At 47.5% G+C, this 17,188-nt stretch overlaps 1 protein-coding gene across 1 annotated transcript in view; it reads left to right on the top strand.

Moving 5' to 3' along the window:
* Nucleotides 1–287: 287 nt before the first annotated feature.
* Nucleotides 288–17,188, top strand: part of SHISA6 (shisa family member 6) — a 260,856-nt gene continuing 243,955 nt past the window's right edge. Inside the window, exons 1-2 of the mRNA XM_032199647.1 lie at nt 288–958; nt 14,631–14,791. Of these exons, the coding sequence (XP_032055538.1) occupies nt 288–958; nt 14,631–14,791 (832 nt within the window). The remainder of the gene's footprint in view (nt 959–14,630; nt 14,792–17,188) is intronic.

Raw genomic sequence — 17,188 nt, 5'->3', positions numbered from 1 at the left:
CCCGTCTCTCGCAGCCCCTCGCCGGAGCAGCGCCGGCCCGCGCGGGACCCCGCCGCCTCCAGCCGCGCCCCGCCGGGCTCCGCCGGGCTCCGCCGGCATGAAGCGCCCGGCGCCGGGCGGCCGCCGCTGAGGAGCCCCCCGCGGCAGCGGCAGCGGCGCCCCCGCGCCCCATGGGGCAGCGCCGCGGCCGCTGAGCCCCGCGCCCCCCCCCGCCCGCCGCCGCCCCCCGGCCGCCCCCCGCCGCCGCCGCCGCCGCCGCCGCCCCCCGGCCCCCTCCTCGCCCCGCCATGGGGCCGCGGCACCTGCTGCCGCTGCTGCTCCTGCTGCTGCTCGCCCTGCAGCTCCCGGCCCCGCCGCCGGCCGCGCAGGCGGCCGGGCCCCCCCGCGCCAAGGGCAACCGGACCCAGGGGGCGGCGGCGCCGCGGCGGACCCCCAGGCCGGGCAAGGAGCTGCTCAACCAGACGCTGGCGGGCCCGGCGGCGGCCGCCCCCACGGCGCTGCCCGGGCGCGGTAAGGGCAGGACGCCCCCCGGCGGCGGGGGCGGCGGCGGGGGCTCGGCCCCGGCGCACGAGACGTGCTGGGGGTACTACGACGTGAGCGGGCAGTGGGACAAGGAGTTCGAGTGCAACAACAGCCAGACGGGCTTCCGCTACTGCTGCGGCACCTGCTTCTACCGCTTCTGCTGCAACAAGCGCGCCGAGAAGCTCAACCAGAGCCTGTGCCGCAACTACAAGAGCCCTGAGTGGGCCCACCCCACCACCGCCAGCGGCGCGCTGCCCGCCGACGGCAGCAACGGCGCCGACGGGGACGCCGACAAGTACGACCCGGACAAGGACAGCACCAACGCCACCGTCTACATCTCGTGCGGGGCCATCGCCTTCGTGCTCATCGCCGGCGTCTTCGCCAAGGTGGCCTACGACAAGGCGCGGCGCCCGCCCCGGGAGATGAACATACACAGGTGCGATGCCGTCCTCCCCCCACCGCCGCCTCGGGACGCCCCTTTGCCCGAAGGTTCCCCCGCTGTGCTGCCTGCCCAAGAGTTTTCCCTTTGCTCTGTCTGGCTAAGGGTTCCCCCATTGCACTACCCGTTCCACTGTTCCTCCTCTCAGCCAGCAGACCGAGGTCTTCCCATCTGCACAGCCTGTCAAAGAGTTTCTCCTTTGCCCCACCAGTCCAAGCATTTCCCCTTTGAGCCAGGTGTTCCCCTTTTGCACTGGCTGTCCGAGGGTTCCCCAGCAGCACTACCTGTCCAAGGGGCACCCCTCCAAACTATGTGTCCAAGGCTTTGACTCATGGCCACTGCCTGGCCATGAGTTTACCCCTTGCGCCACCCTTCCAAGCATTTCTGCTTTCCATGGGTTGTCTAAGGGCTCCCCTTTTGCCCCTCGTGGCCGGGTGATTTTCCATGGCACTGTCGCTTTCGAGGGCCTCCCCTTAAGCCACTCACCCCAGGTTTTCCCGGTTGCGTGGGCTGTCTGAGAGTTCCCTCTTGGCACCACCCAACAAGGGATTTTCCCTTTCACCATCCATCCAGGGCCCCCTCCCTTGGTGCTGTCTGTCCAGGCACCACCTCTCCCCTTGACCCATTCCTCCCGACCCCCTTCAGCTTCAATCCCAGGGACCCGTCCCGGTGCCCCCTCAGCGCCCCCCAGCAGGGGGGCACTTTCCCTTGCCCTCCGCCACCCCCTTCAGCACCACCACTGCTGGCCCCAGGGGGCGCTCCTGGGGTCCCCAACCCCACAGGTCACACCCTGTCGGCCTGAGGAGCAGCACCCCTGGGGCAGCCGGGGAGAAGTTGAGGAAACGTGCAGGCAGTTGCTCTGCGTCCTTCCACCAAGTGTCTTTTGCCAGGCAGCCCCAGGGCGATTAGGGAAAGCAGTGGTAGCAGGGAGTGTGCTTTTTCTTCCATTGTTTTTTTTTTTTCTCTCTCTCTTTTTCCCCTTTAAATCAGATAACTCAAGCTCATAGTCCTTTCTGTCTGACTGCTAGGGAATTAGTTTGATATCCTTTTCTCGTTGCTGTTTTAACATTTTTAACTCTTTTGATGTGTCAGAGAAAAGCTTGTTTAAAAGCAAAAGCTCAGGCTTCCATGATACTTCTTTTGGACAAGCACATGTACGTTCTCAGCTCACATTCAAGTCCCTTCAAATGGTGCGTACTTCTAGTGTGCTGGGAATCCAGGAGGTTCCCATGTTTGAACATAAATTGTCAAGGAGCTTCTTTATAAGAACAGCTGTGAGCACATCAGTGAGAAAAGTCCGTGCATCTTGCAGATGATGTTCCATAGAAATTATTTTAATTAAGAACTTTTAATCAAAACAAGTAAAACCTTGGATCATATTTTTGAGACTGAACTTCAAATGCAGTCAACATAGTCTTAGGGGAAGAATTTTAGCTTTTTATACTGAAAAAAGAGGTGAATGACGCAGTTTTCATTTATTTGGGAAGATGTGTTTTATTTAGACTCCTTGCTTTATAAGCCTACACACACGGGGGTGCCGGCTGGTGTAAATTGCTGTTTCCTCAGCAAAGCCAAAAAGTAGTGCTGCTTTATACTTGCTGAGGGTTTGGCCCATGTATTCCACCACAAACCCCATCACTGCAAGAAAATAACATTGCAATGTTAGAAATATTGTAATAACTCTTTGGTCACATGTCTGTGCAGGTCCTGAAAACAGCATAGTCAGAAAATGGGCTCTTTAAAGTATTTTATTAACAAGGGCTAGTTCCCCAACTGTCCAGCACATTTGGCTTCAAGGCAACTTTGCCTGTGCATTATCTTCACACTAAATTTGGAGATCTGACTTGCCTGTCCATGTATTACTTTTGCTCTAGCTCCAGTGAGCTATGGGGTTGGCTCCTTTGAAATCAGAGACAGTGTTGCCAGACTTGTCTGAATTATTCCTGATGTTTTCATTTCTTTGATGCTTGCTTTTCTTTATTTAGATAAGTTCTGGTGAAATGATTCACCTCTGTGTAGAAGTATGAATGGCAGATTGAGTGCTTGGAAAGCTTGACTTTCAGTGCATTTTAAGGAATTGATTGACTTCCATAATATGGTAGCTGGTAAAAGATTATACCTTTCAGAGCTGTGTTACCTGAACTTGATCAACATTGCACGATGGTTTAAATATTATGAAGTGCATTTCCAGCAGACAGGGTCTGCACTATCTGAGGAATAATGCTATCTGTGCTCTAAGCAGAATGTAAATGTGTGGAGTGGAATGGTTTGTCTTTGTTTGCTTCTGAGAACTGCTGCTGCTGAGTAACAGGGAAAGAGAAAACCAGAATGTAGTCAGGTATTTATATCTGTTTGAGGCTGTGTCAATTGGAGTTAAGTGTACCATCCAGAATAATTCACAGTAGGGATGACACGTGCGTTAAATCTCCGTGTGCATCCTACCAAAACCTTTGGAATGAGGAGAGCAAGAGTTTAAGCAGAAATCCTCGCTGTCCTGGAAAGAGCCCATTGCGAACAGTATCCTACACGTGGGGAAGATTAAGCAAGACCCCCCTGCACTTCAGCATAAGCAAGATCCTGCTTTAAATTTCATTTCATCGTAAATGGTCGGTTAGCAGAGCTGTGTGTAGATGCTGTTTCTCTGCTACCTTCTCATCCAGCTTTTACAGAAAATCCTTATTAACTCCATTAGAATGAATGTTTTGATGGAGGCAGGGCTCATTTTTCTGTCTTTTAATAGAAAGGAGGGTTTACAAATCCACGGGAGAACCATCACTCTCATGTGGAATGAAAGGCTGACTGTGTGCTGCGATATGCGTGTGCATTTCAGAGCTGAAGATCCGGTCCTGCTTTCAGGCACCACCATGCACCTTTAAAGCAGAGGCGCTGCTGTGATCCCGGGCAGAGCAGCGCCAGGAACTGATACTTAGGTTCATTTTTAAGAGCAGTAAGTGGAAGTGCTTTGGAAAACAGGAGCTAAAATATTCATATTTTACAGAAACACTTGGAACATTTTAAACACAGCTGATTTTTTAATGATTATAGGATCTTAATGATTATAGGATCAGCCTGGCCATATGTGACTGCCTCTTGTCTGGATCTTGCTCTGGAGTTACACAGCCGGAACTGATGCATGCTGGGCTCCAGAGAGAAATTGGGGCTGATTTCTGAGAGTTATACCGAGCAATGCTTTGTCTGCTCTTAATCTCTGATTGCGGGTTTGTTTTCATCAGTTTGTCAGTTGTTTTTTTTTTTTTTTTTTCTTTTTTTTCTCAAGCATTTCTTAAGTAAGCAGACTATTTGGTTTATTTTCAGTGCAGGAACGAGTTAGGGAATCTTGTGCAGTGAATGAGGAATATCAGCTATTTGTTTTCGAAGCTGGTTATGTTCTGTAGCAAGGAGGGGTGACCCAGAATATTTTCCTCCCATGGTCATGACCCTAAATCCCCGCGCTACAGTACATAAATAATTCACTGTTAGTACTATCGCTCTGTGACCCCTATTTAGCCCTCAGCAGCAGGAACCATTGCACTCATTGCTCAGTTAGGAATGCACAAATTGGAAAACTGTTTATAGTTTACAGCTAGGGTTGGAAATGTTACTGATAGCTTGCCGCATGGACAGCCGAAGCCTTTGCTTGTGAGCCAGAGAGAGCTAGTAGCAGTGGTGGCCCCGGGGCGGCGGTGGAAGCCCAGCTGTTCTTGCGTAGCTGTGAGAAGCAGCGCTGGGATTTTTCCCAGCAAATGAGCTCTGTGCTCTGCTAAAAGGCCACTCACTGGCTCCGTCCAAGCACGGCGTGTGTGCGATGAATGTTTTGGCTTTTGAAAGGGAGAAGAGACACAGGCGCCTTCTGCTCGGAGTGCTTCGCAGTCCCCTGCTCCCAGGGCGTCTTTGTTGCTGCAAAGAGGAAAGATATTTGTGCTCCTCTTTTCTTCAGTCCCTGCCCGCGCATCCTCCGCTCTGTGAATAACAACAGTGACTGTCTCTATAAATGAACATCCTTTTCCCAAGTATGCCTTGGTTGTTAAATTGATCAGTTTCTTGCCACTCCGCAGCTCTGAATTTCAACAGGAACTGGAGGCAATGGATCTGTTTGTCCACAGACCCAGGAACGTGGTGTGCACAGTTTTGCACAAAGCTTAAATACAGGAGGTTTTCTCTTCCTGTAGGGTGCCCCTCACCATGGCTCTCGGACCCTGTGGTTGCCAGAGGAGTCACTGGAGGGTAGCTGGTTTCAGCCCTCTTTATGAACAGCGGAGCTTGTCACAGCTACCTGTCTCTTGACTTAGTTTTGTGAATCACGATCACAGCTGGCTCATCCAGCTCTCCTCTCCACTGCCATACGTTGCTTGAGCCAAGCAATCAAACCTTGTACCTCCCCAGGGCAGGGTGAGTGCTGCGAGCACATGTCTGGCCATGGGGATTGCACGGAAAAAAATATTTCTGTGATTCTGTCATTATTTTATTTTATTTTTTCCTGCTGATTTTATACTCTGCTTATTTTTACTCTGCTCTGTCTCATTCAACCGACTTGCTCATATCCCTTTCAGCTGCTCCTTGCTCTGCTTTGTATCCTTTGTTCCTGATGTTTCTGAGTCTCGGTCATGTTGTCTCAGAGCAGGTGCCCATGACTAGTCCTGCTTCTGGCCAGCACTGCCTTGTGTAGCTGCTGTAGTTCCCGGCAGGGAGAAGCCCCGAGCCTTCTGCTGTTTGACAGTGATGGGCTGCCCCTTCCCAGTGAGCCCAGCCAGGGCAGGATATGTGCACCTATGTGTGGTGTACCTGGACAACCCCTCTTTTCTTTTGCTTCACTTATACGTACTGGGGAAACCTTGGTCTGAAGCTCTGGTCACCATTTGGTAACTGGGCTGTGCCATGCTTTCCACATGAAATCTGCTTTGGAAAGCCTTTGGTAACAGCACAGAGACTCTGGCTGCCCCTGAGTTTTCTCCTTTCTTTTTGAACTTCTCCCATTAAGAGAGGCTGCTTTCAAAAACCATGCTCCCTCCATTGAATCCTTTCAGCGTCTCTCATATATTTGATGTTTTTCTGCTTTCTAATTAACTTCCTCTATTAGTAACCCTCCATCACAAGGTGCCAAGGGAATCCATCCCAGCTCTGAACTCGTTTTCTTTTAGTCTCATATCCTTAACTACCAGTTGATCTCTGTGTCTTTGGAGATCACAAGCCTTTTAAAACTTCTGATTCACATAAGAAGATCTAAACCCTATCAGGAAAACCAGATCATGGTGGTTTCTTTGCCTGCCTTTGCCCCTACTCACATGGGCAATCTGTATTTGCTTAGATCTGGGTGCTCTGTATTGTGCTGAGGTCTCAAGTATCTCATTACCCAGGCAGATAAGCCTGAAATTCTTTCACAGTAAATAATTTGCTGGGCTTTAGCCCTTGCCCCAGTCTCCTTTGCTGCAATGATAGGGATTTTTAGAGAAAGTAGAGTCTGCATCAGTAAATTTAAAGTCCTTTAGTTGTACCTACAACATAGGCTTTGGTGCAAAATAGATGCCTTGTGCAGGAAACTGCTTCTGTGTGCAGAACAACTTGGCTTGTCTTTCAAAGTGCTGCACATCCACCAAGTGCTCTCGCTGGCTTTGTGCATGCAGACACAAGAGCACAAGCAATAGCACACTGTAAAACTGTATGAGGCCTAATTCCTGTAGATCTTTATCATTCTGGAATACCTGCTCTTTTTATTTTACCTTCTTTCTCCAACTAGGACAAGTGCTGAGTTCCTTTTCTGTACAACAGCACCGCTCCCAGCACTTTCCAGCACCCAAGCCTGCTTTCCCTGGCACGCCGCTTCACCAGGCTCTTCCTTGTGCTCTGGATAAAGCCAGGGAAGGCTGGCACCAAGTCAGAAAGCTTCAATTTTTACTTTTTAATGACAAAAGCTTTGCATAACAGTCTTTCTCTTTGGACCCAATGTGTCACTTCTCAAAGGTTTTCATGCTATCTGTTGTTTAGTGATTGTAGCAAATTCCTTGCCCACGTCACAATAAGAGCTGGACTTAATCAACGTGTATATTAATGCTAGAGCTGTAAACTGCTTGAGTAATGTGTTCAGTTTAAGCACTGCTGCCATTTAATAACCTAGATACAGAATGAAGAACCTGTCCCAAAGACAGGAGCTTTATTTTCCTGTTGCTGATTTCATCTCACATTTAAAGACAGGAGCTCACAGCGAAACTTGTGTTCTTGTTTCAGTATAACTCCTATGCCTCTTCTGTTTCAGCAGAAGGGTATGTTCGACGTACCTACCTCCATACAGTGGATGCATATCCATAATGTAATTACATCACTTCTGTGTTAGCTTTGAGTTCACCAGGAATACTTCCAGCCTCATTCTTTTGTCATAAACAGGAATAAGGATCCGGCCCCTAGCATGTCTGTAGTTTTCAGTGATTTTTTTAATTAAAGATGGACTAAATTCCAGGAGCTTCATAGATAGTGGTTTTTCAGAAGACATCTGACTTTTCCTTCTTACATTTATTTTTAAGAAAGAAAACTTCCTTAGCTTTACTGAGTGCAGGAACAATGCTTTGCTCTTGGGTGTCCTCATGCTTAAACCTTTTTCCTTCTTAATGCCACGTGTGTGTTCATCCATTCCTGTGCACATACATACACTCACAGACATACTCAGGCATCCTCTGTGTGCCCCCTTGAGTACTGCAAATGACCATTTCCAGAGTTCCTCCCCAGAAACCCTTCTCAGAAGTTGCAGGTATTTTCACTTCTCAGTGCAGAGACCAGTTATCTCTTTTGCTGACCTGGGACTTGTGTGTCTATAGCATGCTGCCCAGCACCTGCACCTTCAGAAGCAGTGTCTGAAGGGGCAGAATCACTTTCAGCCCTCCAGGTCTGCATCTCCAGGGTTTGTTGGCAGCAGCATCCCCATGTGTCCCTCCATTTATTGCTCTGCAGTGGTTTCTCAGGCACTGCTGTGTAATCAGTAAATGCCTCATCCTTCTGGTGGCAAGATCAAAGATCACCCATCGTTTGCAGGTGATCTGGCTCCTAGCTGGACAAATCACCTCTCACAGCCTAGCTGCCTTTTTTGTTTTCTGGGTTAGTAAGAGGGCACAGGGGAGTCTTTAACCTCACTCTTTTTTTTAAGGACTTTATACTGAAATCCTGGCCATGCTGAAGTCGATTGGAGTTCTGCCACAAACCCCATCACAGCTATGCTTTTAGCAGGCTTTTAGCTTAGCCAGACATTGCTCTTTTTGTTGTGCTCTGCCAGATCCATTTGGTCATTCTTTTTCTATTCTTCCCCAAATTCACAGGGACTGGGAATAGGCAATTCTGTTTTCTAACACCCCCCTCCTTGCCCACACGTGAGGAAGTCAGATCCCCAAGAGAGAGGATTTTCATAAGGCACTTGACTGAATTTGTGAGTGTACAGCCTGCACTACTGAAAACAGTCAATTCCTTTTCCTGTCCACCATCTGCAGAGTTCTCTACTCCAATCTGATTTCCCACAGATGACATCCTGGCCTTTTGGAGTTGCCAGCAAAGCTCCCCATCTCTTCAGTAGAAGGGAGACCTGTGTCCATGCTCACACTATCAGTTGGTGCTGGGAACCCGTGGATATTTGGAAAACAGGACACCACTTTCTAAAAATACTGTGGTGAAGGACAGCACTCCTCCAGCCTGCTGTTACCTCACTGGTAATGAAGACAGGAGGTTAAATTTCTTGGCGGGGTTGGTGAATAGGCAGAGTGTGCTTAAGCAAGCTGATCCTCTGCAGCCCCTGCAAGTTTTTCTTCCCTCCAGCCATGAGGTCTTCAGCCTCTGTAGATGAGCGTTGCGTCTGCACCATACTCCCTCCTCTTTTCCCCTTCTGCTGGCTGATGTCTGTCTAGCTGAGGCAGGGGCTGTTCTTCCTTCTGCAGATCAGAGTCTCTACCAAATAATATATCTTACTTTATTATAGTCATCCAGGAAGCGATGCCACACTTCAGGACACTGTTAGTTAAAGGGTTTGACATGCACTTTCCATGATGACAAGTATCCCCAAGATTAGGTAAAATAAGGCAGATAGCAGGGCAGGTTCTATTCTGTCTCTCAGAGCTCATTTCAGAGGCAAATGCCGAAGTGTTGCAAACTCACCTCTTAAAGCAACCATTCCTTCCTGTTTCAGCTTTTTGCTTCTCCCTGTCTACCTAGGACCTGTTGTTTTTTTTTTTTTCTTTCTTTTTTTTTCTTTTCTTTTCCCCCCCCCCCTCTCTCTCCATTCCAAAAGGAGAGGGTTGTATGTGCACTGGAGGTAGCCCGTCAAATGCAATCCTTCTCTCTTACCTTCATGGTGCTGTCCCTGGGGCTCTGACATGAGTTCTGCATTTCCACAGATCCATCCTGCAAAAACCTGACCAGCAGCCAAGGGTAGCTGGGGTGTGTGTGTTCACGTGGAGCGTCCTTGGCTAGTGGACAGGGCACTCGGCTGGGAAACTGGGGGCTGTGGTCCCAGCCCTGTCCCAAGCTTCCTCAGTGATCTCAAGCAAATCCTTTCTCCTTCAGTGCACAGAACACTGGAGAGCAAGGAATTCCTCCCCAGGGGTGCAGGAGACAAGCAAATCACCACACCAGTGTTGCTGAAGCCAGGAAGCTGTGGTGGTGCTGCCTGTGCAAGATGGGAGGATTTCGATGTTTCTGTAGGACCTGGCTCTCAGCCTGGGCCTGCTCTCAGTGCCATTGCCCAGCCTGAGGAGACACCACTGGAGTTGTTGTTTTAGGGGGGGTCCAGAAGGATCGGGATCTGCCTCCTACAGGGAATTCCCTCTGCTGTGTTTTGAGCCTATTTCGTTGTGGGGTCATGGGTCTGCATCCTCCTGTGGGATAGTCCGGGTTGGCTGCATGAACTTCACAAAATCACTGAGGCTGGAGATGCTTCTGGGAGATTTAGTACAGACCTAAAGCAGGGCCAGCTGCAGGAGGTTGCCTACAGCCAGGGCCAGTTGGGTTTTGAATGTCACCAGGGACAGAGACTCGGACAGGCTGGGAAACGTGTTTCAGTGTTTTGTCACCCTTAGCACAAAACAGTATTCCTTGTGTGTGAATGGAGTTTCCTGTACTTCAGTTTGTGTGCATTACCTCAGTCACGGGGCACAGCTGAGAAGAGCCTGGCTCCTCCTTTACACCCTCAGTCTGGGTTGTTGGCACACATTGATGAAGGCCCCGAACCTTCTCCAGACTGAACAGGCCCAGCTCGCGCAGCCTCTTGCCCATGTAGGAGGTGCTTTAAGCCCTTCCCTGGTTTTGTGAGCCTTCACTGGACCTGCTTGAGGATGTCCATGGCGAGCCCAGCACTGGATGCAGACCTCCAGGTGTGTCTCACCAGAGCTGAGTAGAGAAGGATCATCTCCCTTCAGCCTGCAGAAGCTTTATTGGCAATTTACTTCCCTGTTGCGCAAAGAGGATCCTCTGTCCCAGCCCACATCAGTATCCTCCACATATCTGCTAGACCCTACCTGTTCTTCAACGTGGTTACTTCCTGTCTGTTTCCTACATTTTACCACCCTTTCTCCTCACTTTCTCCTTGTTCTGTTTTCTTTCTGTTTCATCACCCCCTGCCATTGCCCCTCTCCCAGCTTGCCCTCGCTCTTTTCTCTTTTTGTCTGCTGATTGCATCCTTCAGCATCAAGGTCCTAGCTAACACCCAACCTTGCTGCCCTCCTGCTTACACCATCCCCTTTGTCTCTTTGAATTTCCAACAAGCCGTTTTTTCCCCTTTTGAAAATGGCCACAACTGTTTGTCTGCACTAGGGTCCTTGTGTTTGTCCCACTGTGTTTCTCCCCTAAGAACTAGTCTGAAGTTACACAAGCTCCTTACCTGGGATGTCTTACAAGACATCACTGGGTCTGCTTCTGCATTGCTAGTCCAGCACTGGTCTGGGATAACATCCCTGATGTCAGTACCTCTGTTCTGGGTTTACATGGAAAGAAGCTTTAGTGTTCTCACTTAATAGAGGTTAATGAAAATGCTGTTGTAAATTGCTATCTCAGGATATGATTGCACAGTTACGCAGCTCAGGCCACTCCACCTGCTGCCACAGGTAACACATTCTAGCAAGTGAGGTTTGTCTCCCTGAGATAAAACCGGTGTCATAGAATGATTTCTGGAGTGCCTTATAGCCTGGGGCAGGTGAGTAGGATGCTGTTGACATCAGTGAGACTAATTTCACCCAAATGGCTGCACATGCAAGACCCAAATATTTCCAGAGACTTTATTACCCTGCTTGAAGCTTTACCCTGAAGCTTTTTCAGTGGATGATTAGATAGGTGTACCTGAAAAGCTCATGCTGACCAAATCCTTCCTCAGTAAGCATGACTGACCTTCCACCAGTGTGGGATTCAGCCCTCTGTGCTTTATGGAAATCAACTGGATCACACACAGAGATGTGATTGAATTGGCAAGGAACTAACCAGTTTTATCCAAGTTTGACTCTCACCTCCACCTTTAATGTTTTGTTCTGCCGGTGTTGAACAGTGTATTTTCCTTCATAAACATTAAAGAAGAGGACTAAGAGTTAGCAATCAGGACACACAACTGTGTCCTGACTGGTGTGCTTAGAGATGTATACCTTTGGCACGGTTGAACTCACATTATTTTAGTGCCATACACTCACGAGCTATGCCTTGCTTTTGATGGTTGTGTTCAATTTATCTTACGTGTAGCCTGACATAGCAGACATCACTTTCCTGAGTATTGACTGTGATAACCTCAGTGCTCCTGAGGGTAACAGTCTCCTCCCTGCCATGTGGCTGGCACCTGGCTAGAAAGCATTTTCTTGTCATGTTCTGACCAACACCTAACCCAGAGAGTAGCTCTTGTTGCGCCTTCAGGAGGAAAAACAAAGAAGGGGAAAACTCATTTTTAGCATCTGAGCTGTGCTTGTGCTGGTGCTGAGGACCAGTGGGTTCAGGTCCTGTCTGTTACCAAGCAGAGCTTTATGGGGAATTGATCGCAAACTGGAATATTACCCAGACATGTGGTTTGCCCTCGTGGAGGGCAGCAGGTTCAGGGTTTGCCTCTCAGGTAGATAGAGTCTGAGAGGATGGCTGGCTCCAGTCCTACCAAAACATAGTCCCTTTAATTGACTCAATTATTTTTAGTGAATGGAGGCAAACTGTCTGCACTTAAGGCAAGAAAGCTAGTTCTTAGGACTGTATCAAACCCCAGTCAGAGATCAATAATGGTAGGAGAAGAGACAACAGAGTCAGAAGGAAAAAGGTGACCTGCAGTGTGAGGTGTGAATTCAGCATTATAGCAGAATTTAGGTTGGAAGGGATCTCTGGAGGTCCCTCGTCCTGCCATCTACTTAAAGCAAGGCCAACTGCAATGCTAGATGAGATAGTTCAGGGTCTTATCCAGATGAATTTGAAAATCGCCAAGCATGAAAATCCCTCAGCCTCTCTGGTTCCCCATTTCAGTGTTTTACAACCCCACCATGGCTTTGTTTTAATTTATAAGTAAATAGAGGTTCCCTTACTGCAACCTGTGCTACTTTCCTCTTGTCATTTTGCTGTGCACCTCCAAAAGAGTTTGGTTCCGTTTTCTCCACAGCTCTCCATTAGAGGTCTGCAGATCCTCTCTTAGCCTGTTCTTGTCAGGTTAAGCAAACTCAGCTCCCGGGAGCACTGGCCTGTGCTCTGCCATCTCCATCCCACCATACTTCGAACTCCATTTCCACGTCTTTGAGTTTCCTGTACTGCTTCTGCGTTCCTCACCTTACACAGCCCCTTCTGAATGACCTGTTCTTTCTTGCCCAGCTGGCTGTTATTATATTAAGCTAAGTGGTATATAGTGTTTTAGTGCTATCCACGCTGTCATCGTCCTCTGTGCTCTAAGTGATTGTACTCTCGACACTAAGAGTGTCTTCTGCAAGTGCTCAAAATGAGCCCAAGCCTCTATGGGCTAGTAAATAATGGTCCTAACACAATCCGTGTGATTGAAAAATGACTCTTAGCATTTCTGAACTGCACATACCATTAAATGGTCATCTGATGCTTAATTTATCTTGGAGATACATACTAAGGGCTCAGTTCTGCCAACCTACTGTCTTTAGAAAATGTGTTGTCTCCAAAGGGGTGTATTGGATCCTGGTGCCAAATAGACCTTATTAACTTCCCACATCCTCCCCAGTCAGCAAGATCAGTACTACAGTGGGGAGGTATTTACCTAGAAAAGCCATTGGGTCTATCTACTGGTGGCTGAATGGATCCTCTCCTCAGGAGGGAACCGTGCAGTACCATGTGGGGTAGGGATTTGTGCTCTGATGTGCCTGCACATGACAACATTTTTACTCCATATGTATTGTGTGTGTGCATGTATACACATCATGTAAGTGGGTATAGCCTCTATGCCCTCTGTACAAACAGTAAATAATCAAATAACATTAAAAAATATTCTTATGCTGTACAGGGTGGGTGTGAACTAATGTATTCCTGCTCTGGAGCCTCTGAGGTCTTTCAAGAGGTTCTTCTGTAGATCACATTAGTGTTGCAATTCATTATGTACAAGGATGGCAGTCTGTAAAGGAAATGATTTGGAAAATGGAATGGACTCAGGTCCCAAACTATTTCTCATATAAAAGACCAAAAATATGGCATTTAAGAAATGCGAGGAGGTATGAGCAACACCATCATCATTCTCATCAATATGCAATGAAGGAATTTCTCCTCCTTACATCTTTCTTGGTACCCGAGGTGACATTAGGCAGATTCCTTCTACCAAGAGAAAGGAACCTTTCAAACTCCATCATCTTTAAAATGCTGCTGTCCCTTATAATCCACACGAGCCACCCCTTTTCCTATGGCTCGAGAGATAGCTTGTGGCTGCACTAAGAAAATCAGTGCATTTCACGCTGTAATTGTTCCACTGTGTTCGTGATATTCACACAGGAAAAAACCTTTGAGTCTCCACTCATCCAAGGGGAAAACATTGGATGCAGCTGAATTCTGTGACATTTCTTTTCATGGAGAATAGCAGTGAGACCTCAGAACCGTTAAAGAAGCCTCTAATGGACCAAAAGCTAAAGATAGGCTAATGGCTGTATTGACATTAACCCATGAAAATATTTTTAGTCCTTTTCTTATGGACTGCTGGTTCTCTTTTAAGAAACCCACTCCTATCACTGCTGTGTATTGACCTTCTAGCAGAAAAAGTCTTGAAATTTGGTGTGGGCACGGCGGTTTTGGAGAAACCTTTATAAGCTCACAGTGTCAGAGTCTTAGGTCTCTGGTGAGTTCCATGGTGACTCTTTGTGAAGGGCTGTGTGCTGTGGAGAGCAGTCCATCTGCACTCTTGCTGACAGCAAAGACAGTGATGGAGAGATGACATTACCCTGGGGTGAAGTAAATTAGGAAACAATAACTAGGCAAACCTGCAAATACATGCAGTAGACACATGAACAGAAAAAAAAAAAAAAAAAAAAAAAACAAGAAACAAAAAAAAACAAACAAAAAAACAACAAACACTGAGCTTTTAAGCTATATTTTTTGTTGCTTTTTTTTTTTTTTTTTTTTTTTCTTATGGTAGAAACCCATGTACTGATGGTTTTATACAGTGACTGTGGAAGTGAAAATGCTGAATGCCATTCTGGCTGCTTTGTGAAAATGTGTTTTTTTTTTCTTTTTTTTCCTCTCTCCCCAGGGCTCTGGCTGACATCTTAAGGCAGCAGGGGCCAATCCCAATAGCACACTGTGAAAGAGAGACTATCTCGGCCATAGATACCTCCCCCAAAGAAAACACCCCAGTCAGGACATCTTCCAAAAACCATTACACCCCTGTGCGCACCTCCAAAAGTAACCCAGGTAAGTGCTGCTTTCCTGCTCTCTTTTCTGAGGTGGTTGTGCCAGTGGCATGTTAGAAGTCAGCAGAACATCACACTTTACCATAGCAGATTTTGAAAACTCAAATTAGGATAATAAATGCATTTAAGAGGCAATCAGATAGAGCAGAGCAGTGCAGGGATCAATGGCGATGATTCTTTAAGGTTTTTGCTGAACAGAGTAGCTGTTTTCTCTAGGCATTTTAAAAATTCAGAATCAGTGAGGTATAAATTCAGCTCGTACTAAAATGCTTGCATTAAGCTCAGAACATTGTGTATTTCCAACCAAACACACATGCTATAAAGCATAATTGGGCTCTCTGCACACAGCAGCTGGGAAGGAAGAAATCTACCTAATGGAGGCCACCTTTTTCACTCAGGTGAACTGTAGGCTTGTGCCAAGAGCAAAGTGTGGAAGGTGACCTAGATGGTATCCCAGGAGCTAAAGGACACCAGCTTGCCTTGGCCATGGAATTGGGACACACAAATGTTTTTCTGTTTTCTGCTTTTGGGGAACTTGCTCAAATCACTTGACTGTTCTTTGCCTTGATTTCCCCAGAGGAATAAGGATGCAAGCCTCTTAGGTAAAGATATTACTCTGATTGGTTTAATGCTTCATATATCAATAATTGTCAAAACAATACCTTGATGGTTGCTGACCATCTTTGTTAAGTAGGATGTAGCAGGATTCCCATCACTTCTCATCTTTCAGTTGCAACTGGATGTGTGCCTTAAAGATATGCCCTCATTCAGTCACAAGCTGTTCGGCCTCACACAGAAGTTTCTGGGTGGCATTTCCTGGCCTGTGCCACCCAGCGATCAGAGGAGGTTTTGCTAATAGTCCCTTCTGGGGAAGCTTCTGAAGGAAGCCAGCAGGAGCTCTGGCTGCTCCACAACCTGCAGGACTCGACGTGCTCCCCTCTTTGTGGAAAGTGCCCATGACTGAGGGTAGTGGCTGTTACCACTACCTTGTTGTGATGACTATTAAAAAAGTTTTGCTGCAATGTGCCACCACCCTATGGAGACGGAACCAGGTGACCGTGTTCTCATGGAGGCTCCTTTACTGCTGGGAACAAAATAATTTCCCTGAGAAGTCAGAAGTCTTTTCTCTCTGATTTTTTGCACAGCGGCCAGTGAACCGTATAATTTTATTTATTTATTTATTTATTCATTTATTTATTATGCTAAAGAATTATACCTCTGAAATAAAATGCTGGGCTGGAGAATGGTGTGGTGAGTCGTCTGGAAGAGGAAGGTGATTTTGCAAATCTGCTGGCTCATGAGAGGCTCTGTGATGCTGCCCCTGGATAGAAACATGAGAAATAAGGGTACATGGCCAGGGAACAGCTACAGGCTCCATCAGAGAGCAACTCTGACATAAGCCCTACAATGAGGTGAACCCCTTTCAAAAGCCCTCCTGTCTTTTCCCATTGGCACCAGTGGAGTAATGGGCAACAGTTAGGGCAGGCAAACCCTGAACAGTGATGAAATTCCTTGCTTGCAGCATCAGAGACCAGCTGAATACTGGGAGCCTGAATTAAATGTCACATTTATGCACTGCCAAAGCTGACAAAAAGGCAAATGGGAAGGTTTGTGAAAGGAATACCTAATTGAAGTATCCTTCTCGGGTGCCTTTCAGAAGCCAATGGCTCCAATGGATACTCTCAGGACTTTCTACTAAAGTAATGGATGCAAGGACCAGAGCATGGGTGCCATGAGTGGGGTGCTAGTACAAATATTCACGAATCCATCTCGAGAGGAGAGGGACTTCACTTCCAGCACAGCCAGTGGCAGCTGTCGGGGCAGTCAGTCACGGCTGCCTGGGGCAGCCAGTTGGACCAAACGTCGCACTGAGCCCTGGCCAAAGCTGGGAAAGGAAAACTTGCTCTTGTAGTTTGCCCAAAAGAACTTGTTCCTGGCTCAGTTGTGTCCGTTATTAACATGTCCTCATATATCATATGAGACAGAAAGCTAATCACTTACAAAAGATTATGAGCTCATAAAACAGCTATACAGTTAATGCTTTTTTATATTGTTTCATTTGCAAAATAGGGCAGTGCTCCATTCTCACTGTACTTGGTTGCTCAGATTATTGCAGGAATCAGGATGAGTGAATGCTAAAATCTTTAAGGTTGGGAAGGAAGTAAAAGTTGGAGAACAAAACTGGGTTATATCACACTCAGCTGGAATAAAGCTGGTAAGCCCCAGTGTAGAAGTGTAAGAGGGCTCACTATCTGTCTTTCCTTTTTGAAAACACGAAAAAAAATAAAAGAGGGGATTGAGGGAAAGCTGAGGGGGAAAAGGAGGCAGTAGCATGTAGTAGTGGGAACCAGGCTAAGCACTGCTCACTGGTGCTGTAAATTGTCTTGAGAAGACCACA

Source organism: Aythya fuligula, chromosome 18, assembly GCF_009819795.1.
Source record: "Aythya fuligula isolate bAytFul2 chromosome 18, bAytFul2.pri, whole genome shotgun sequence".
Lineage (NCBI taxonomy): Eukaryota > Metazoa > Chordata > Aves > Anseriformes > Anatidae > Aythya > Aythya fuligula.
This window is presented reverse-complemented; position numbering and strand designations above follow the sequence as displayed.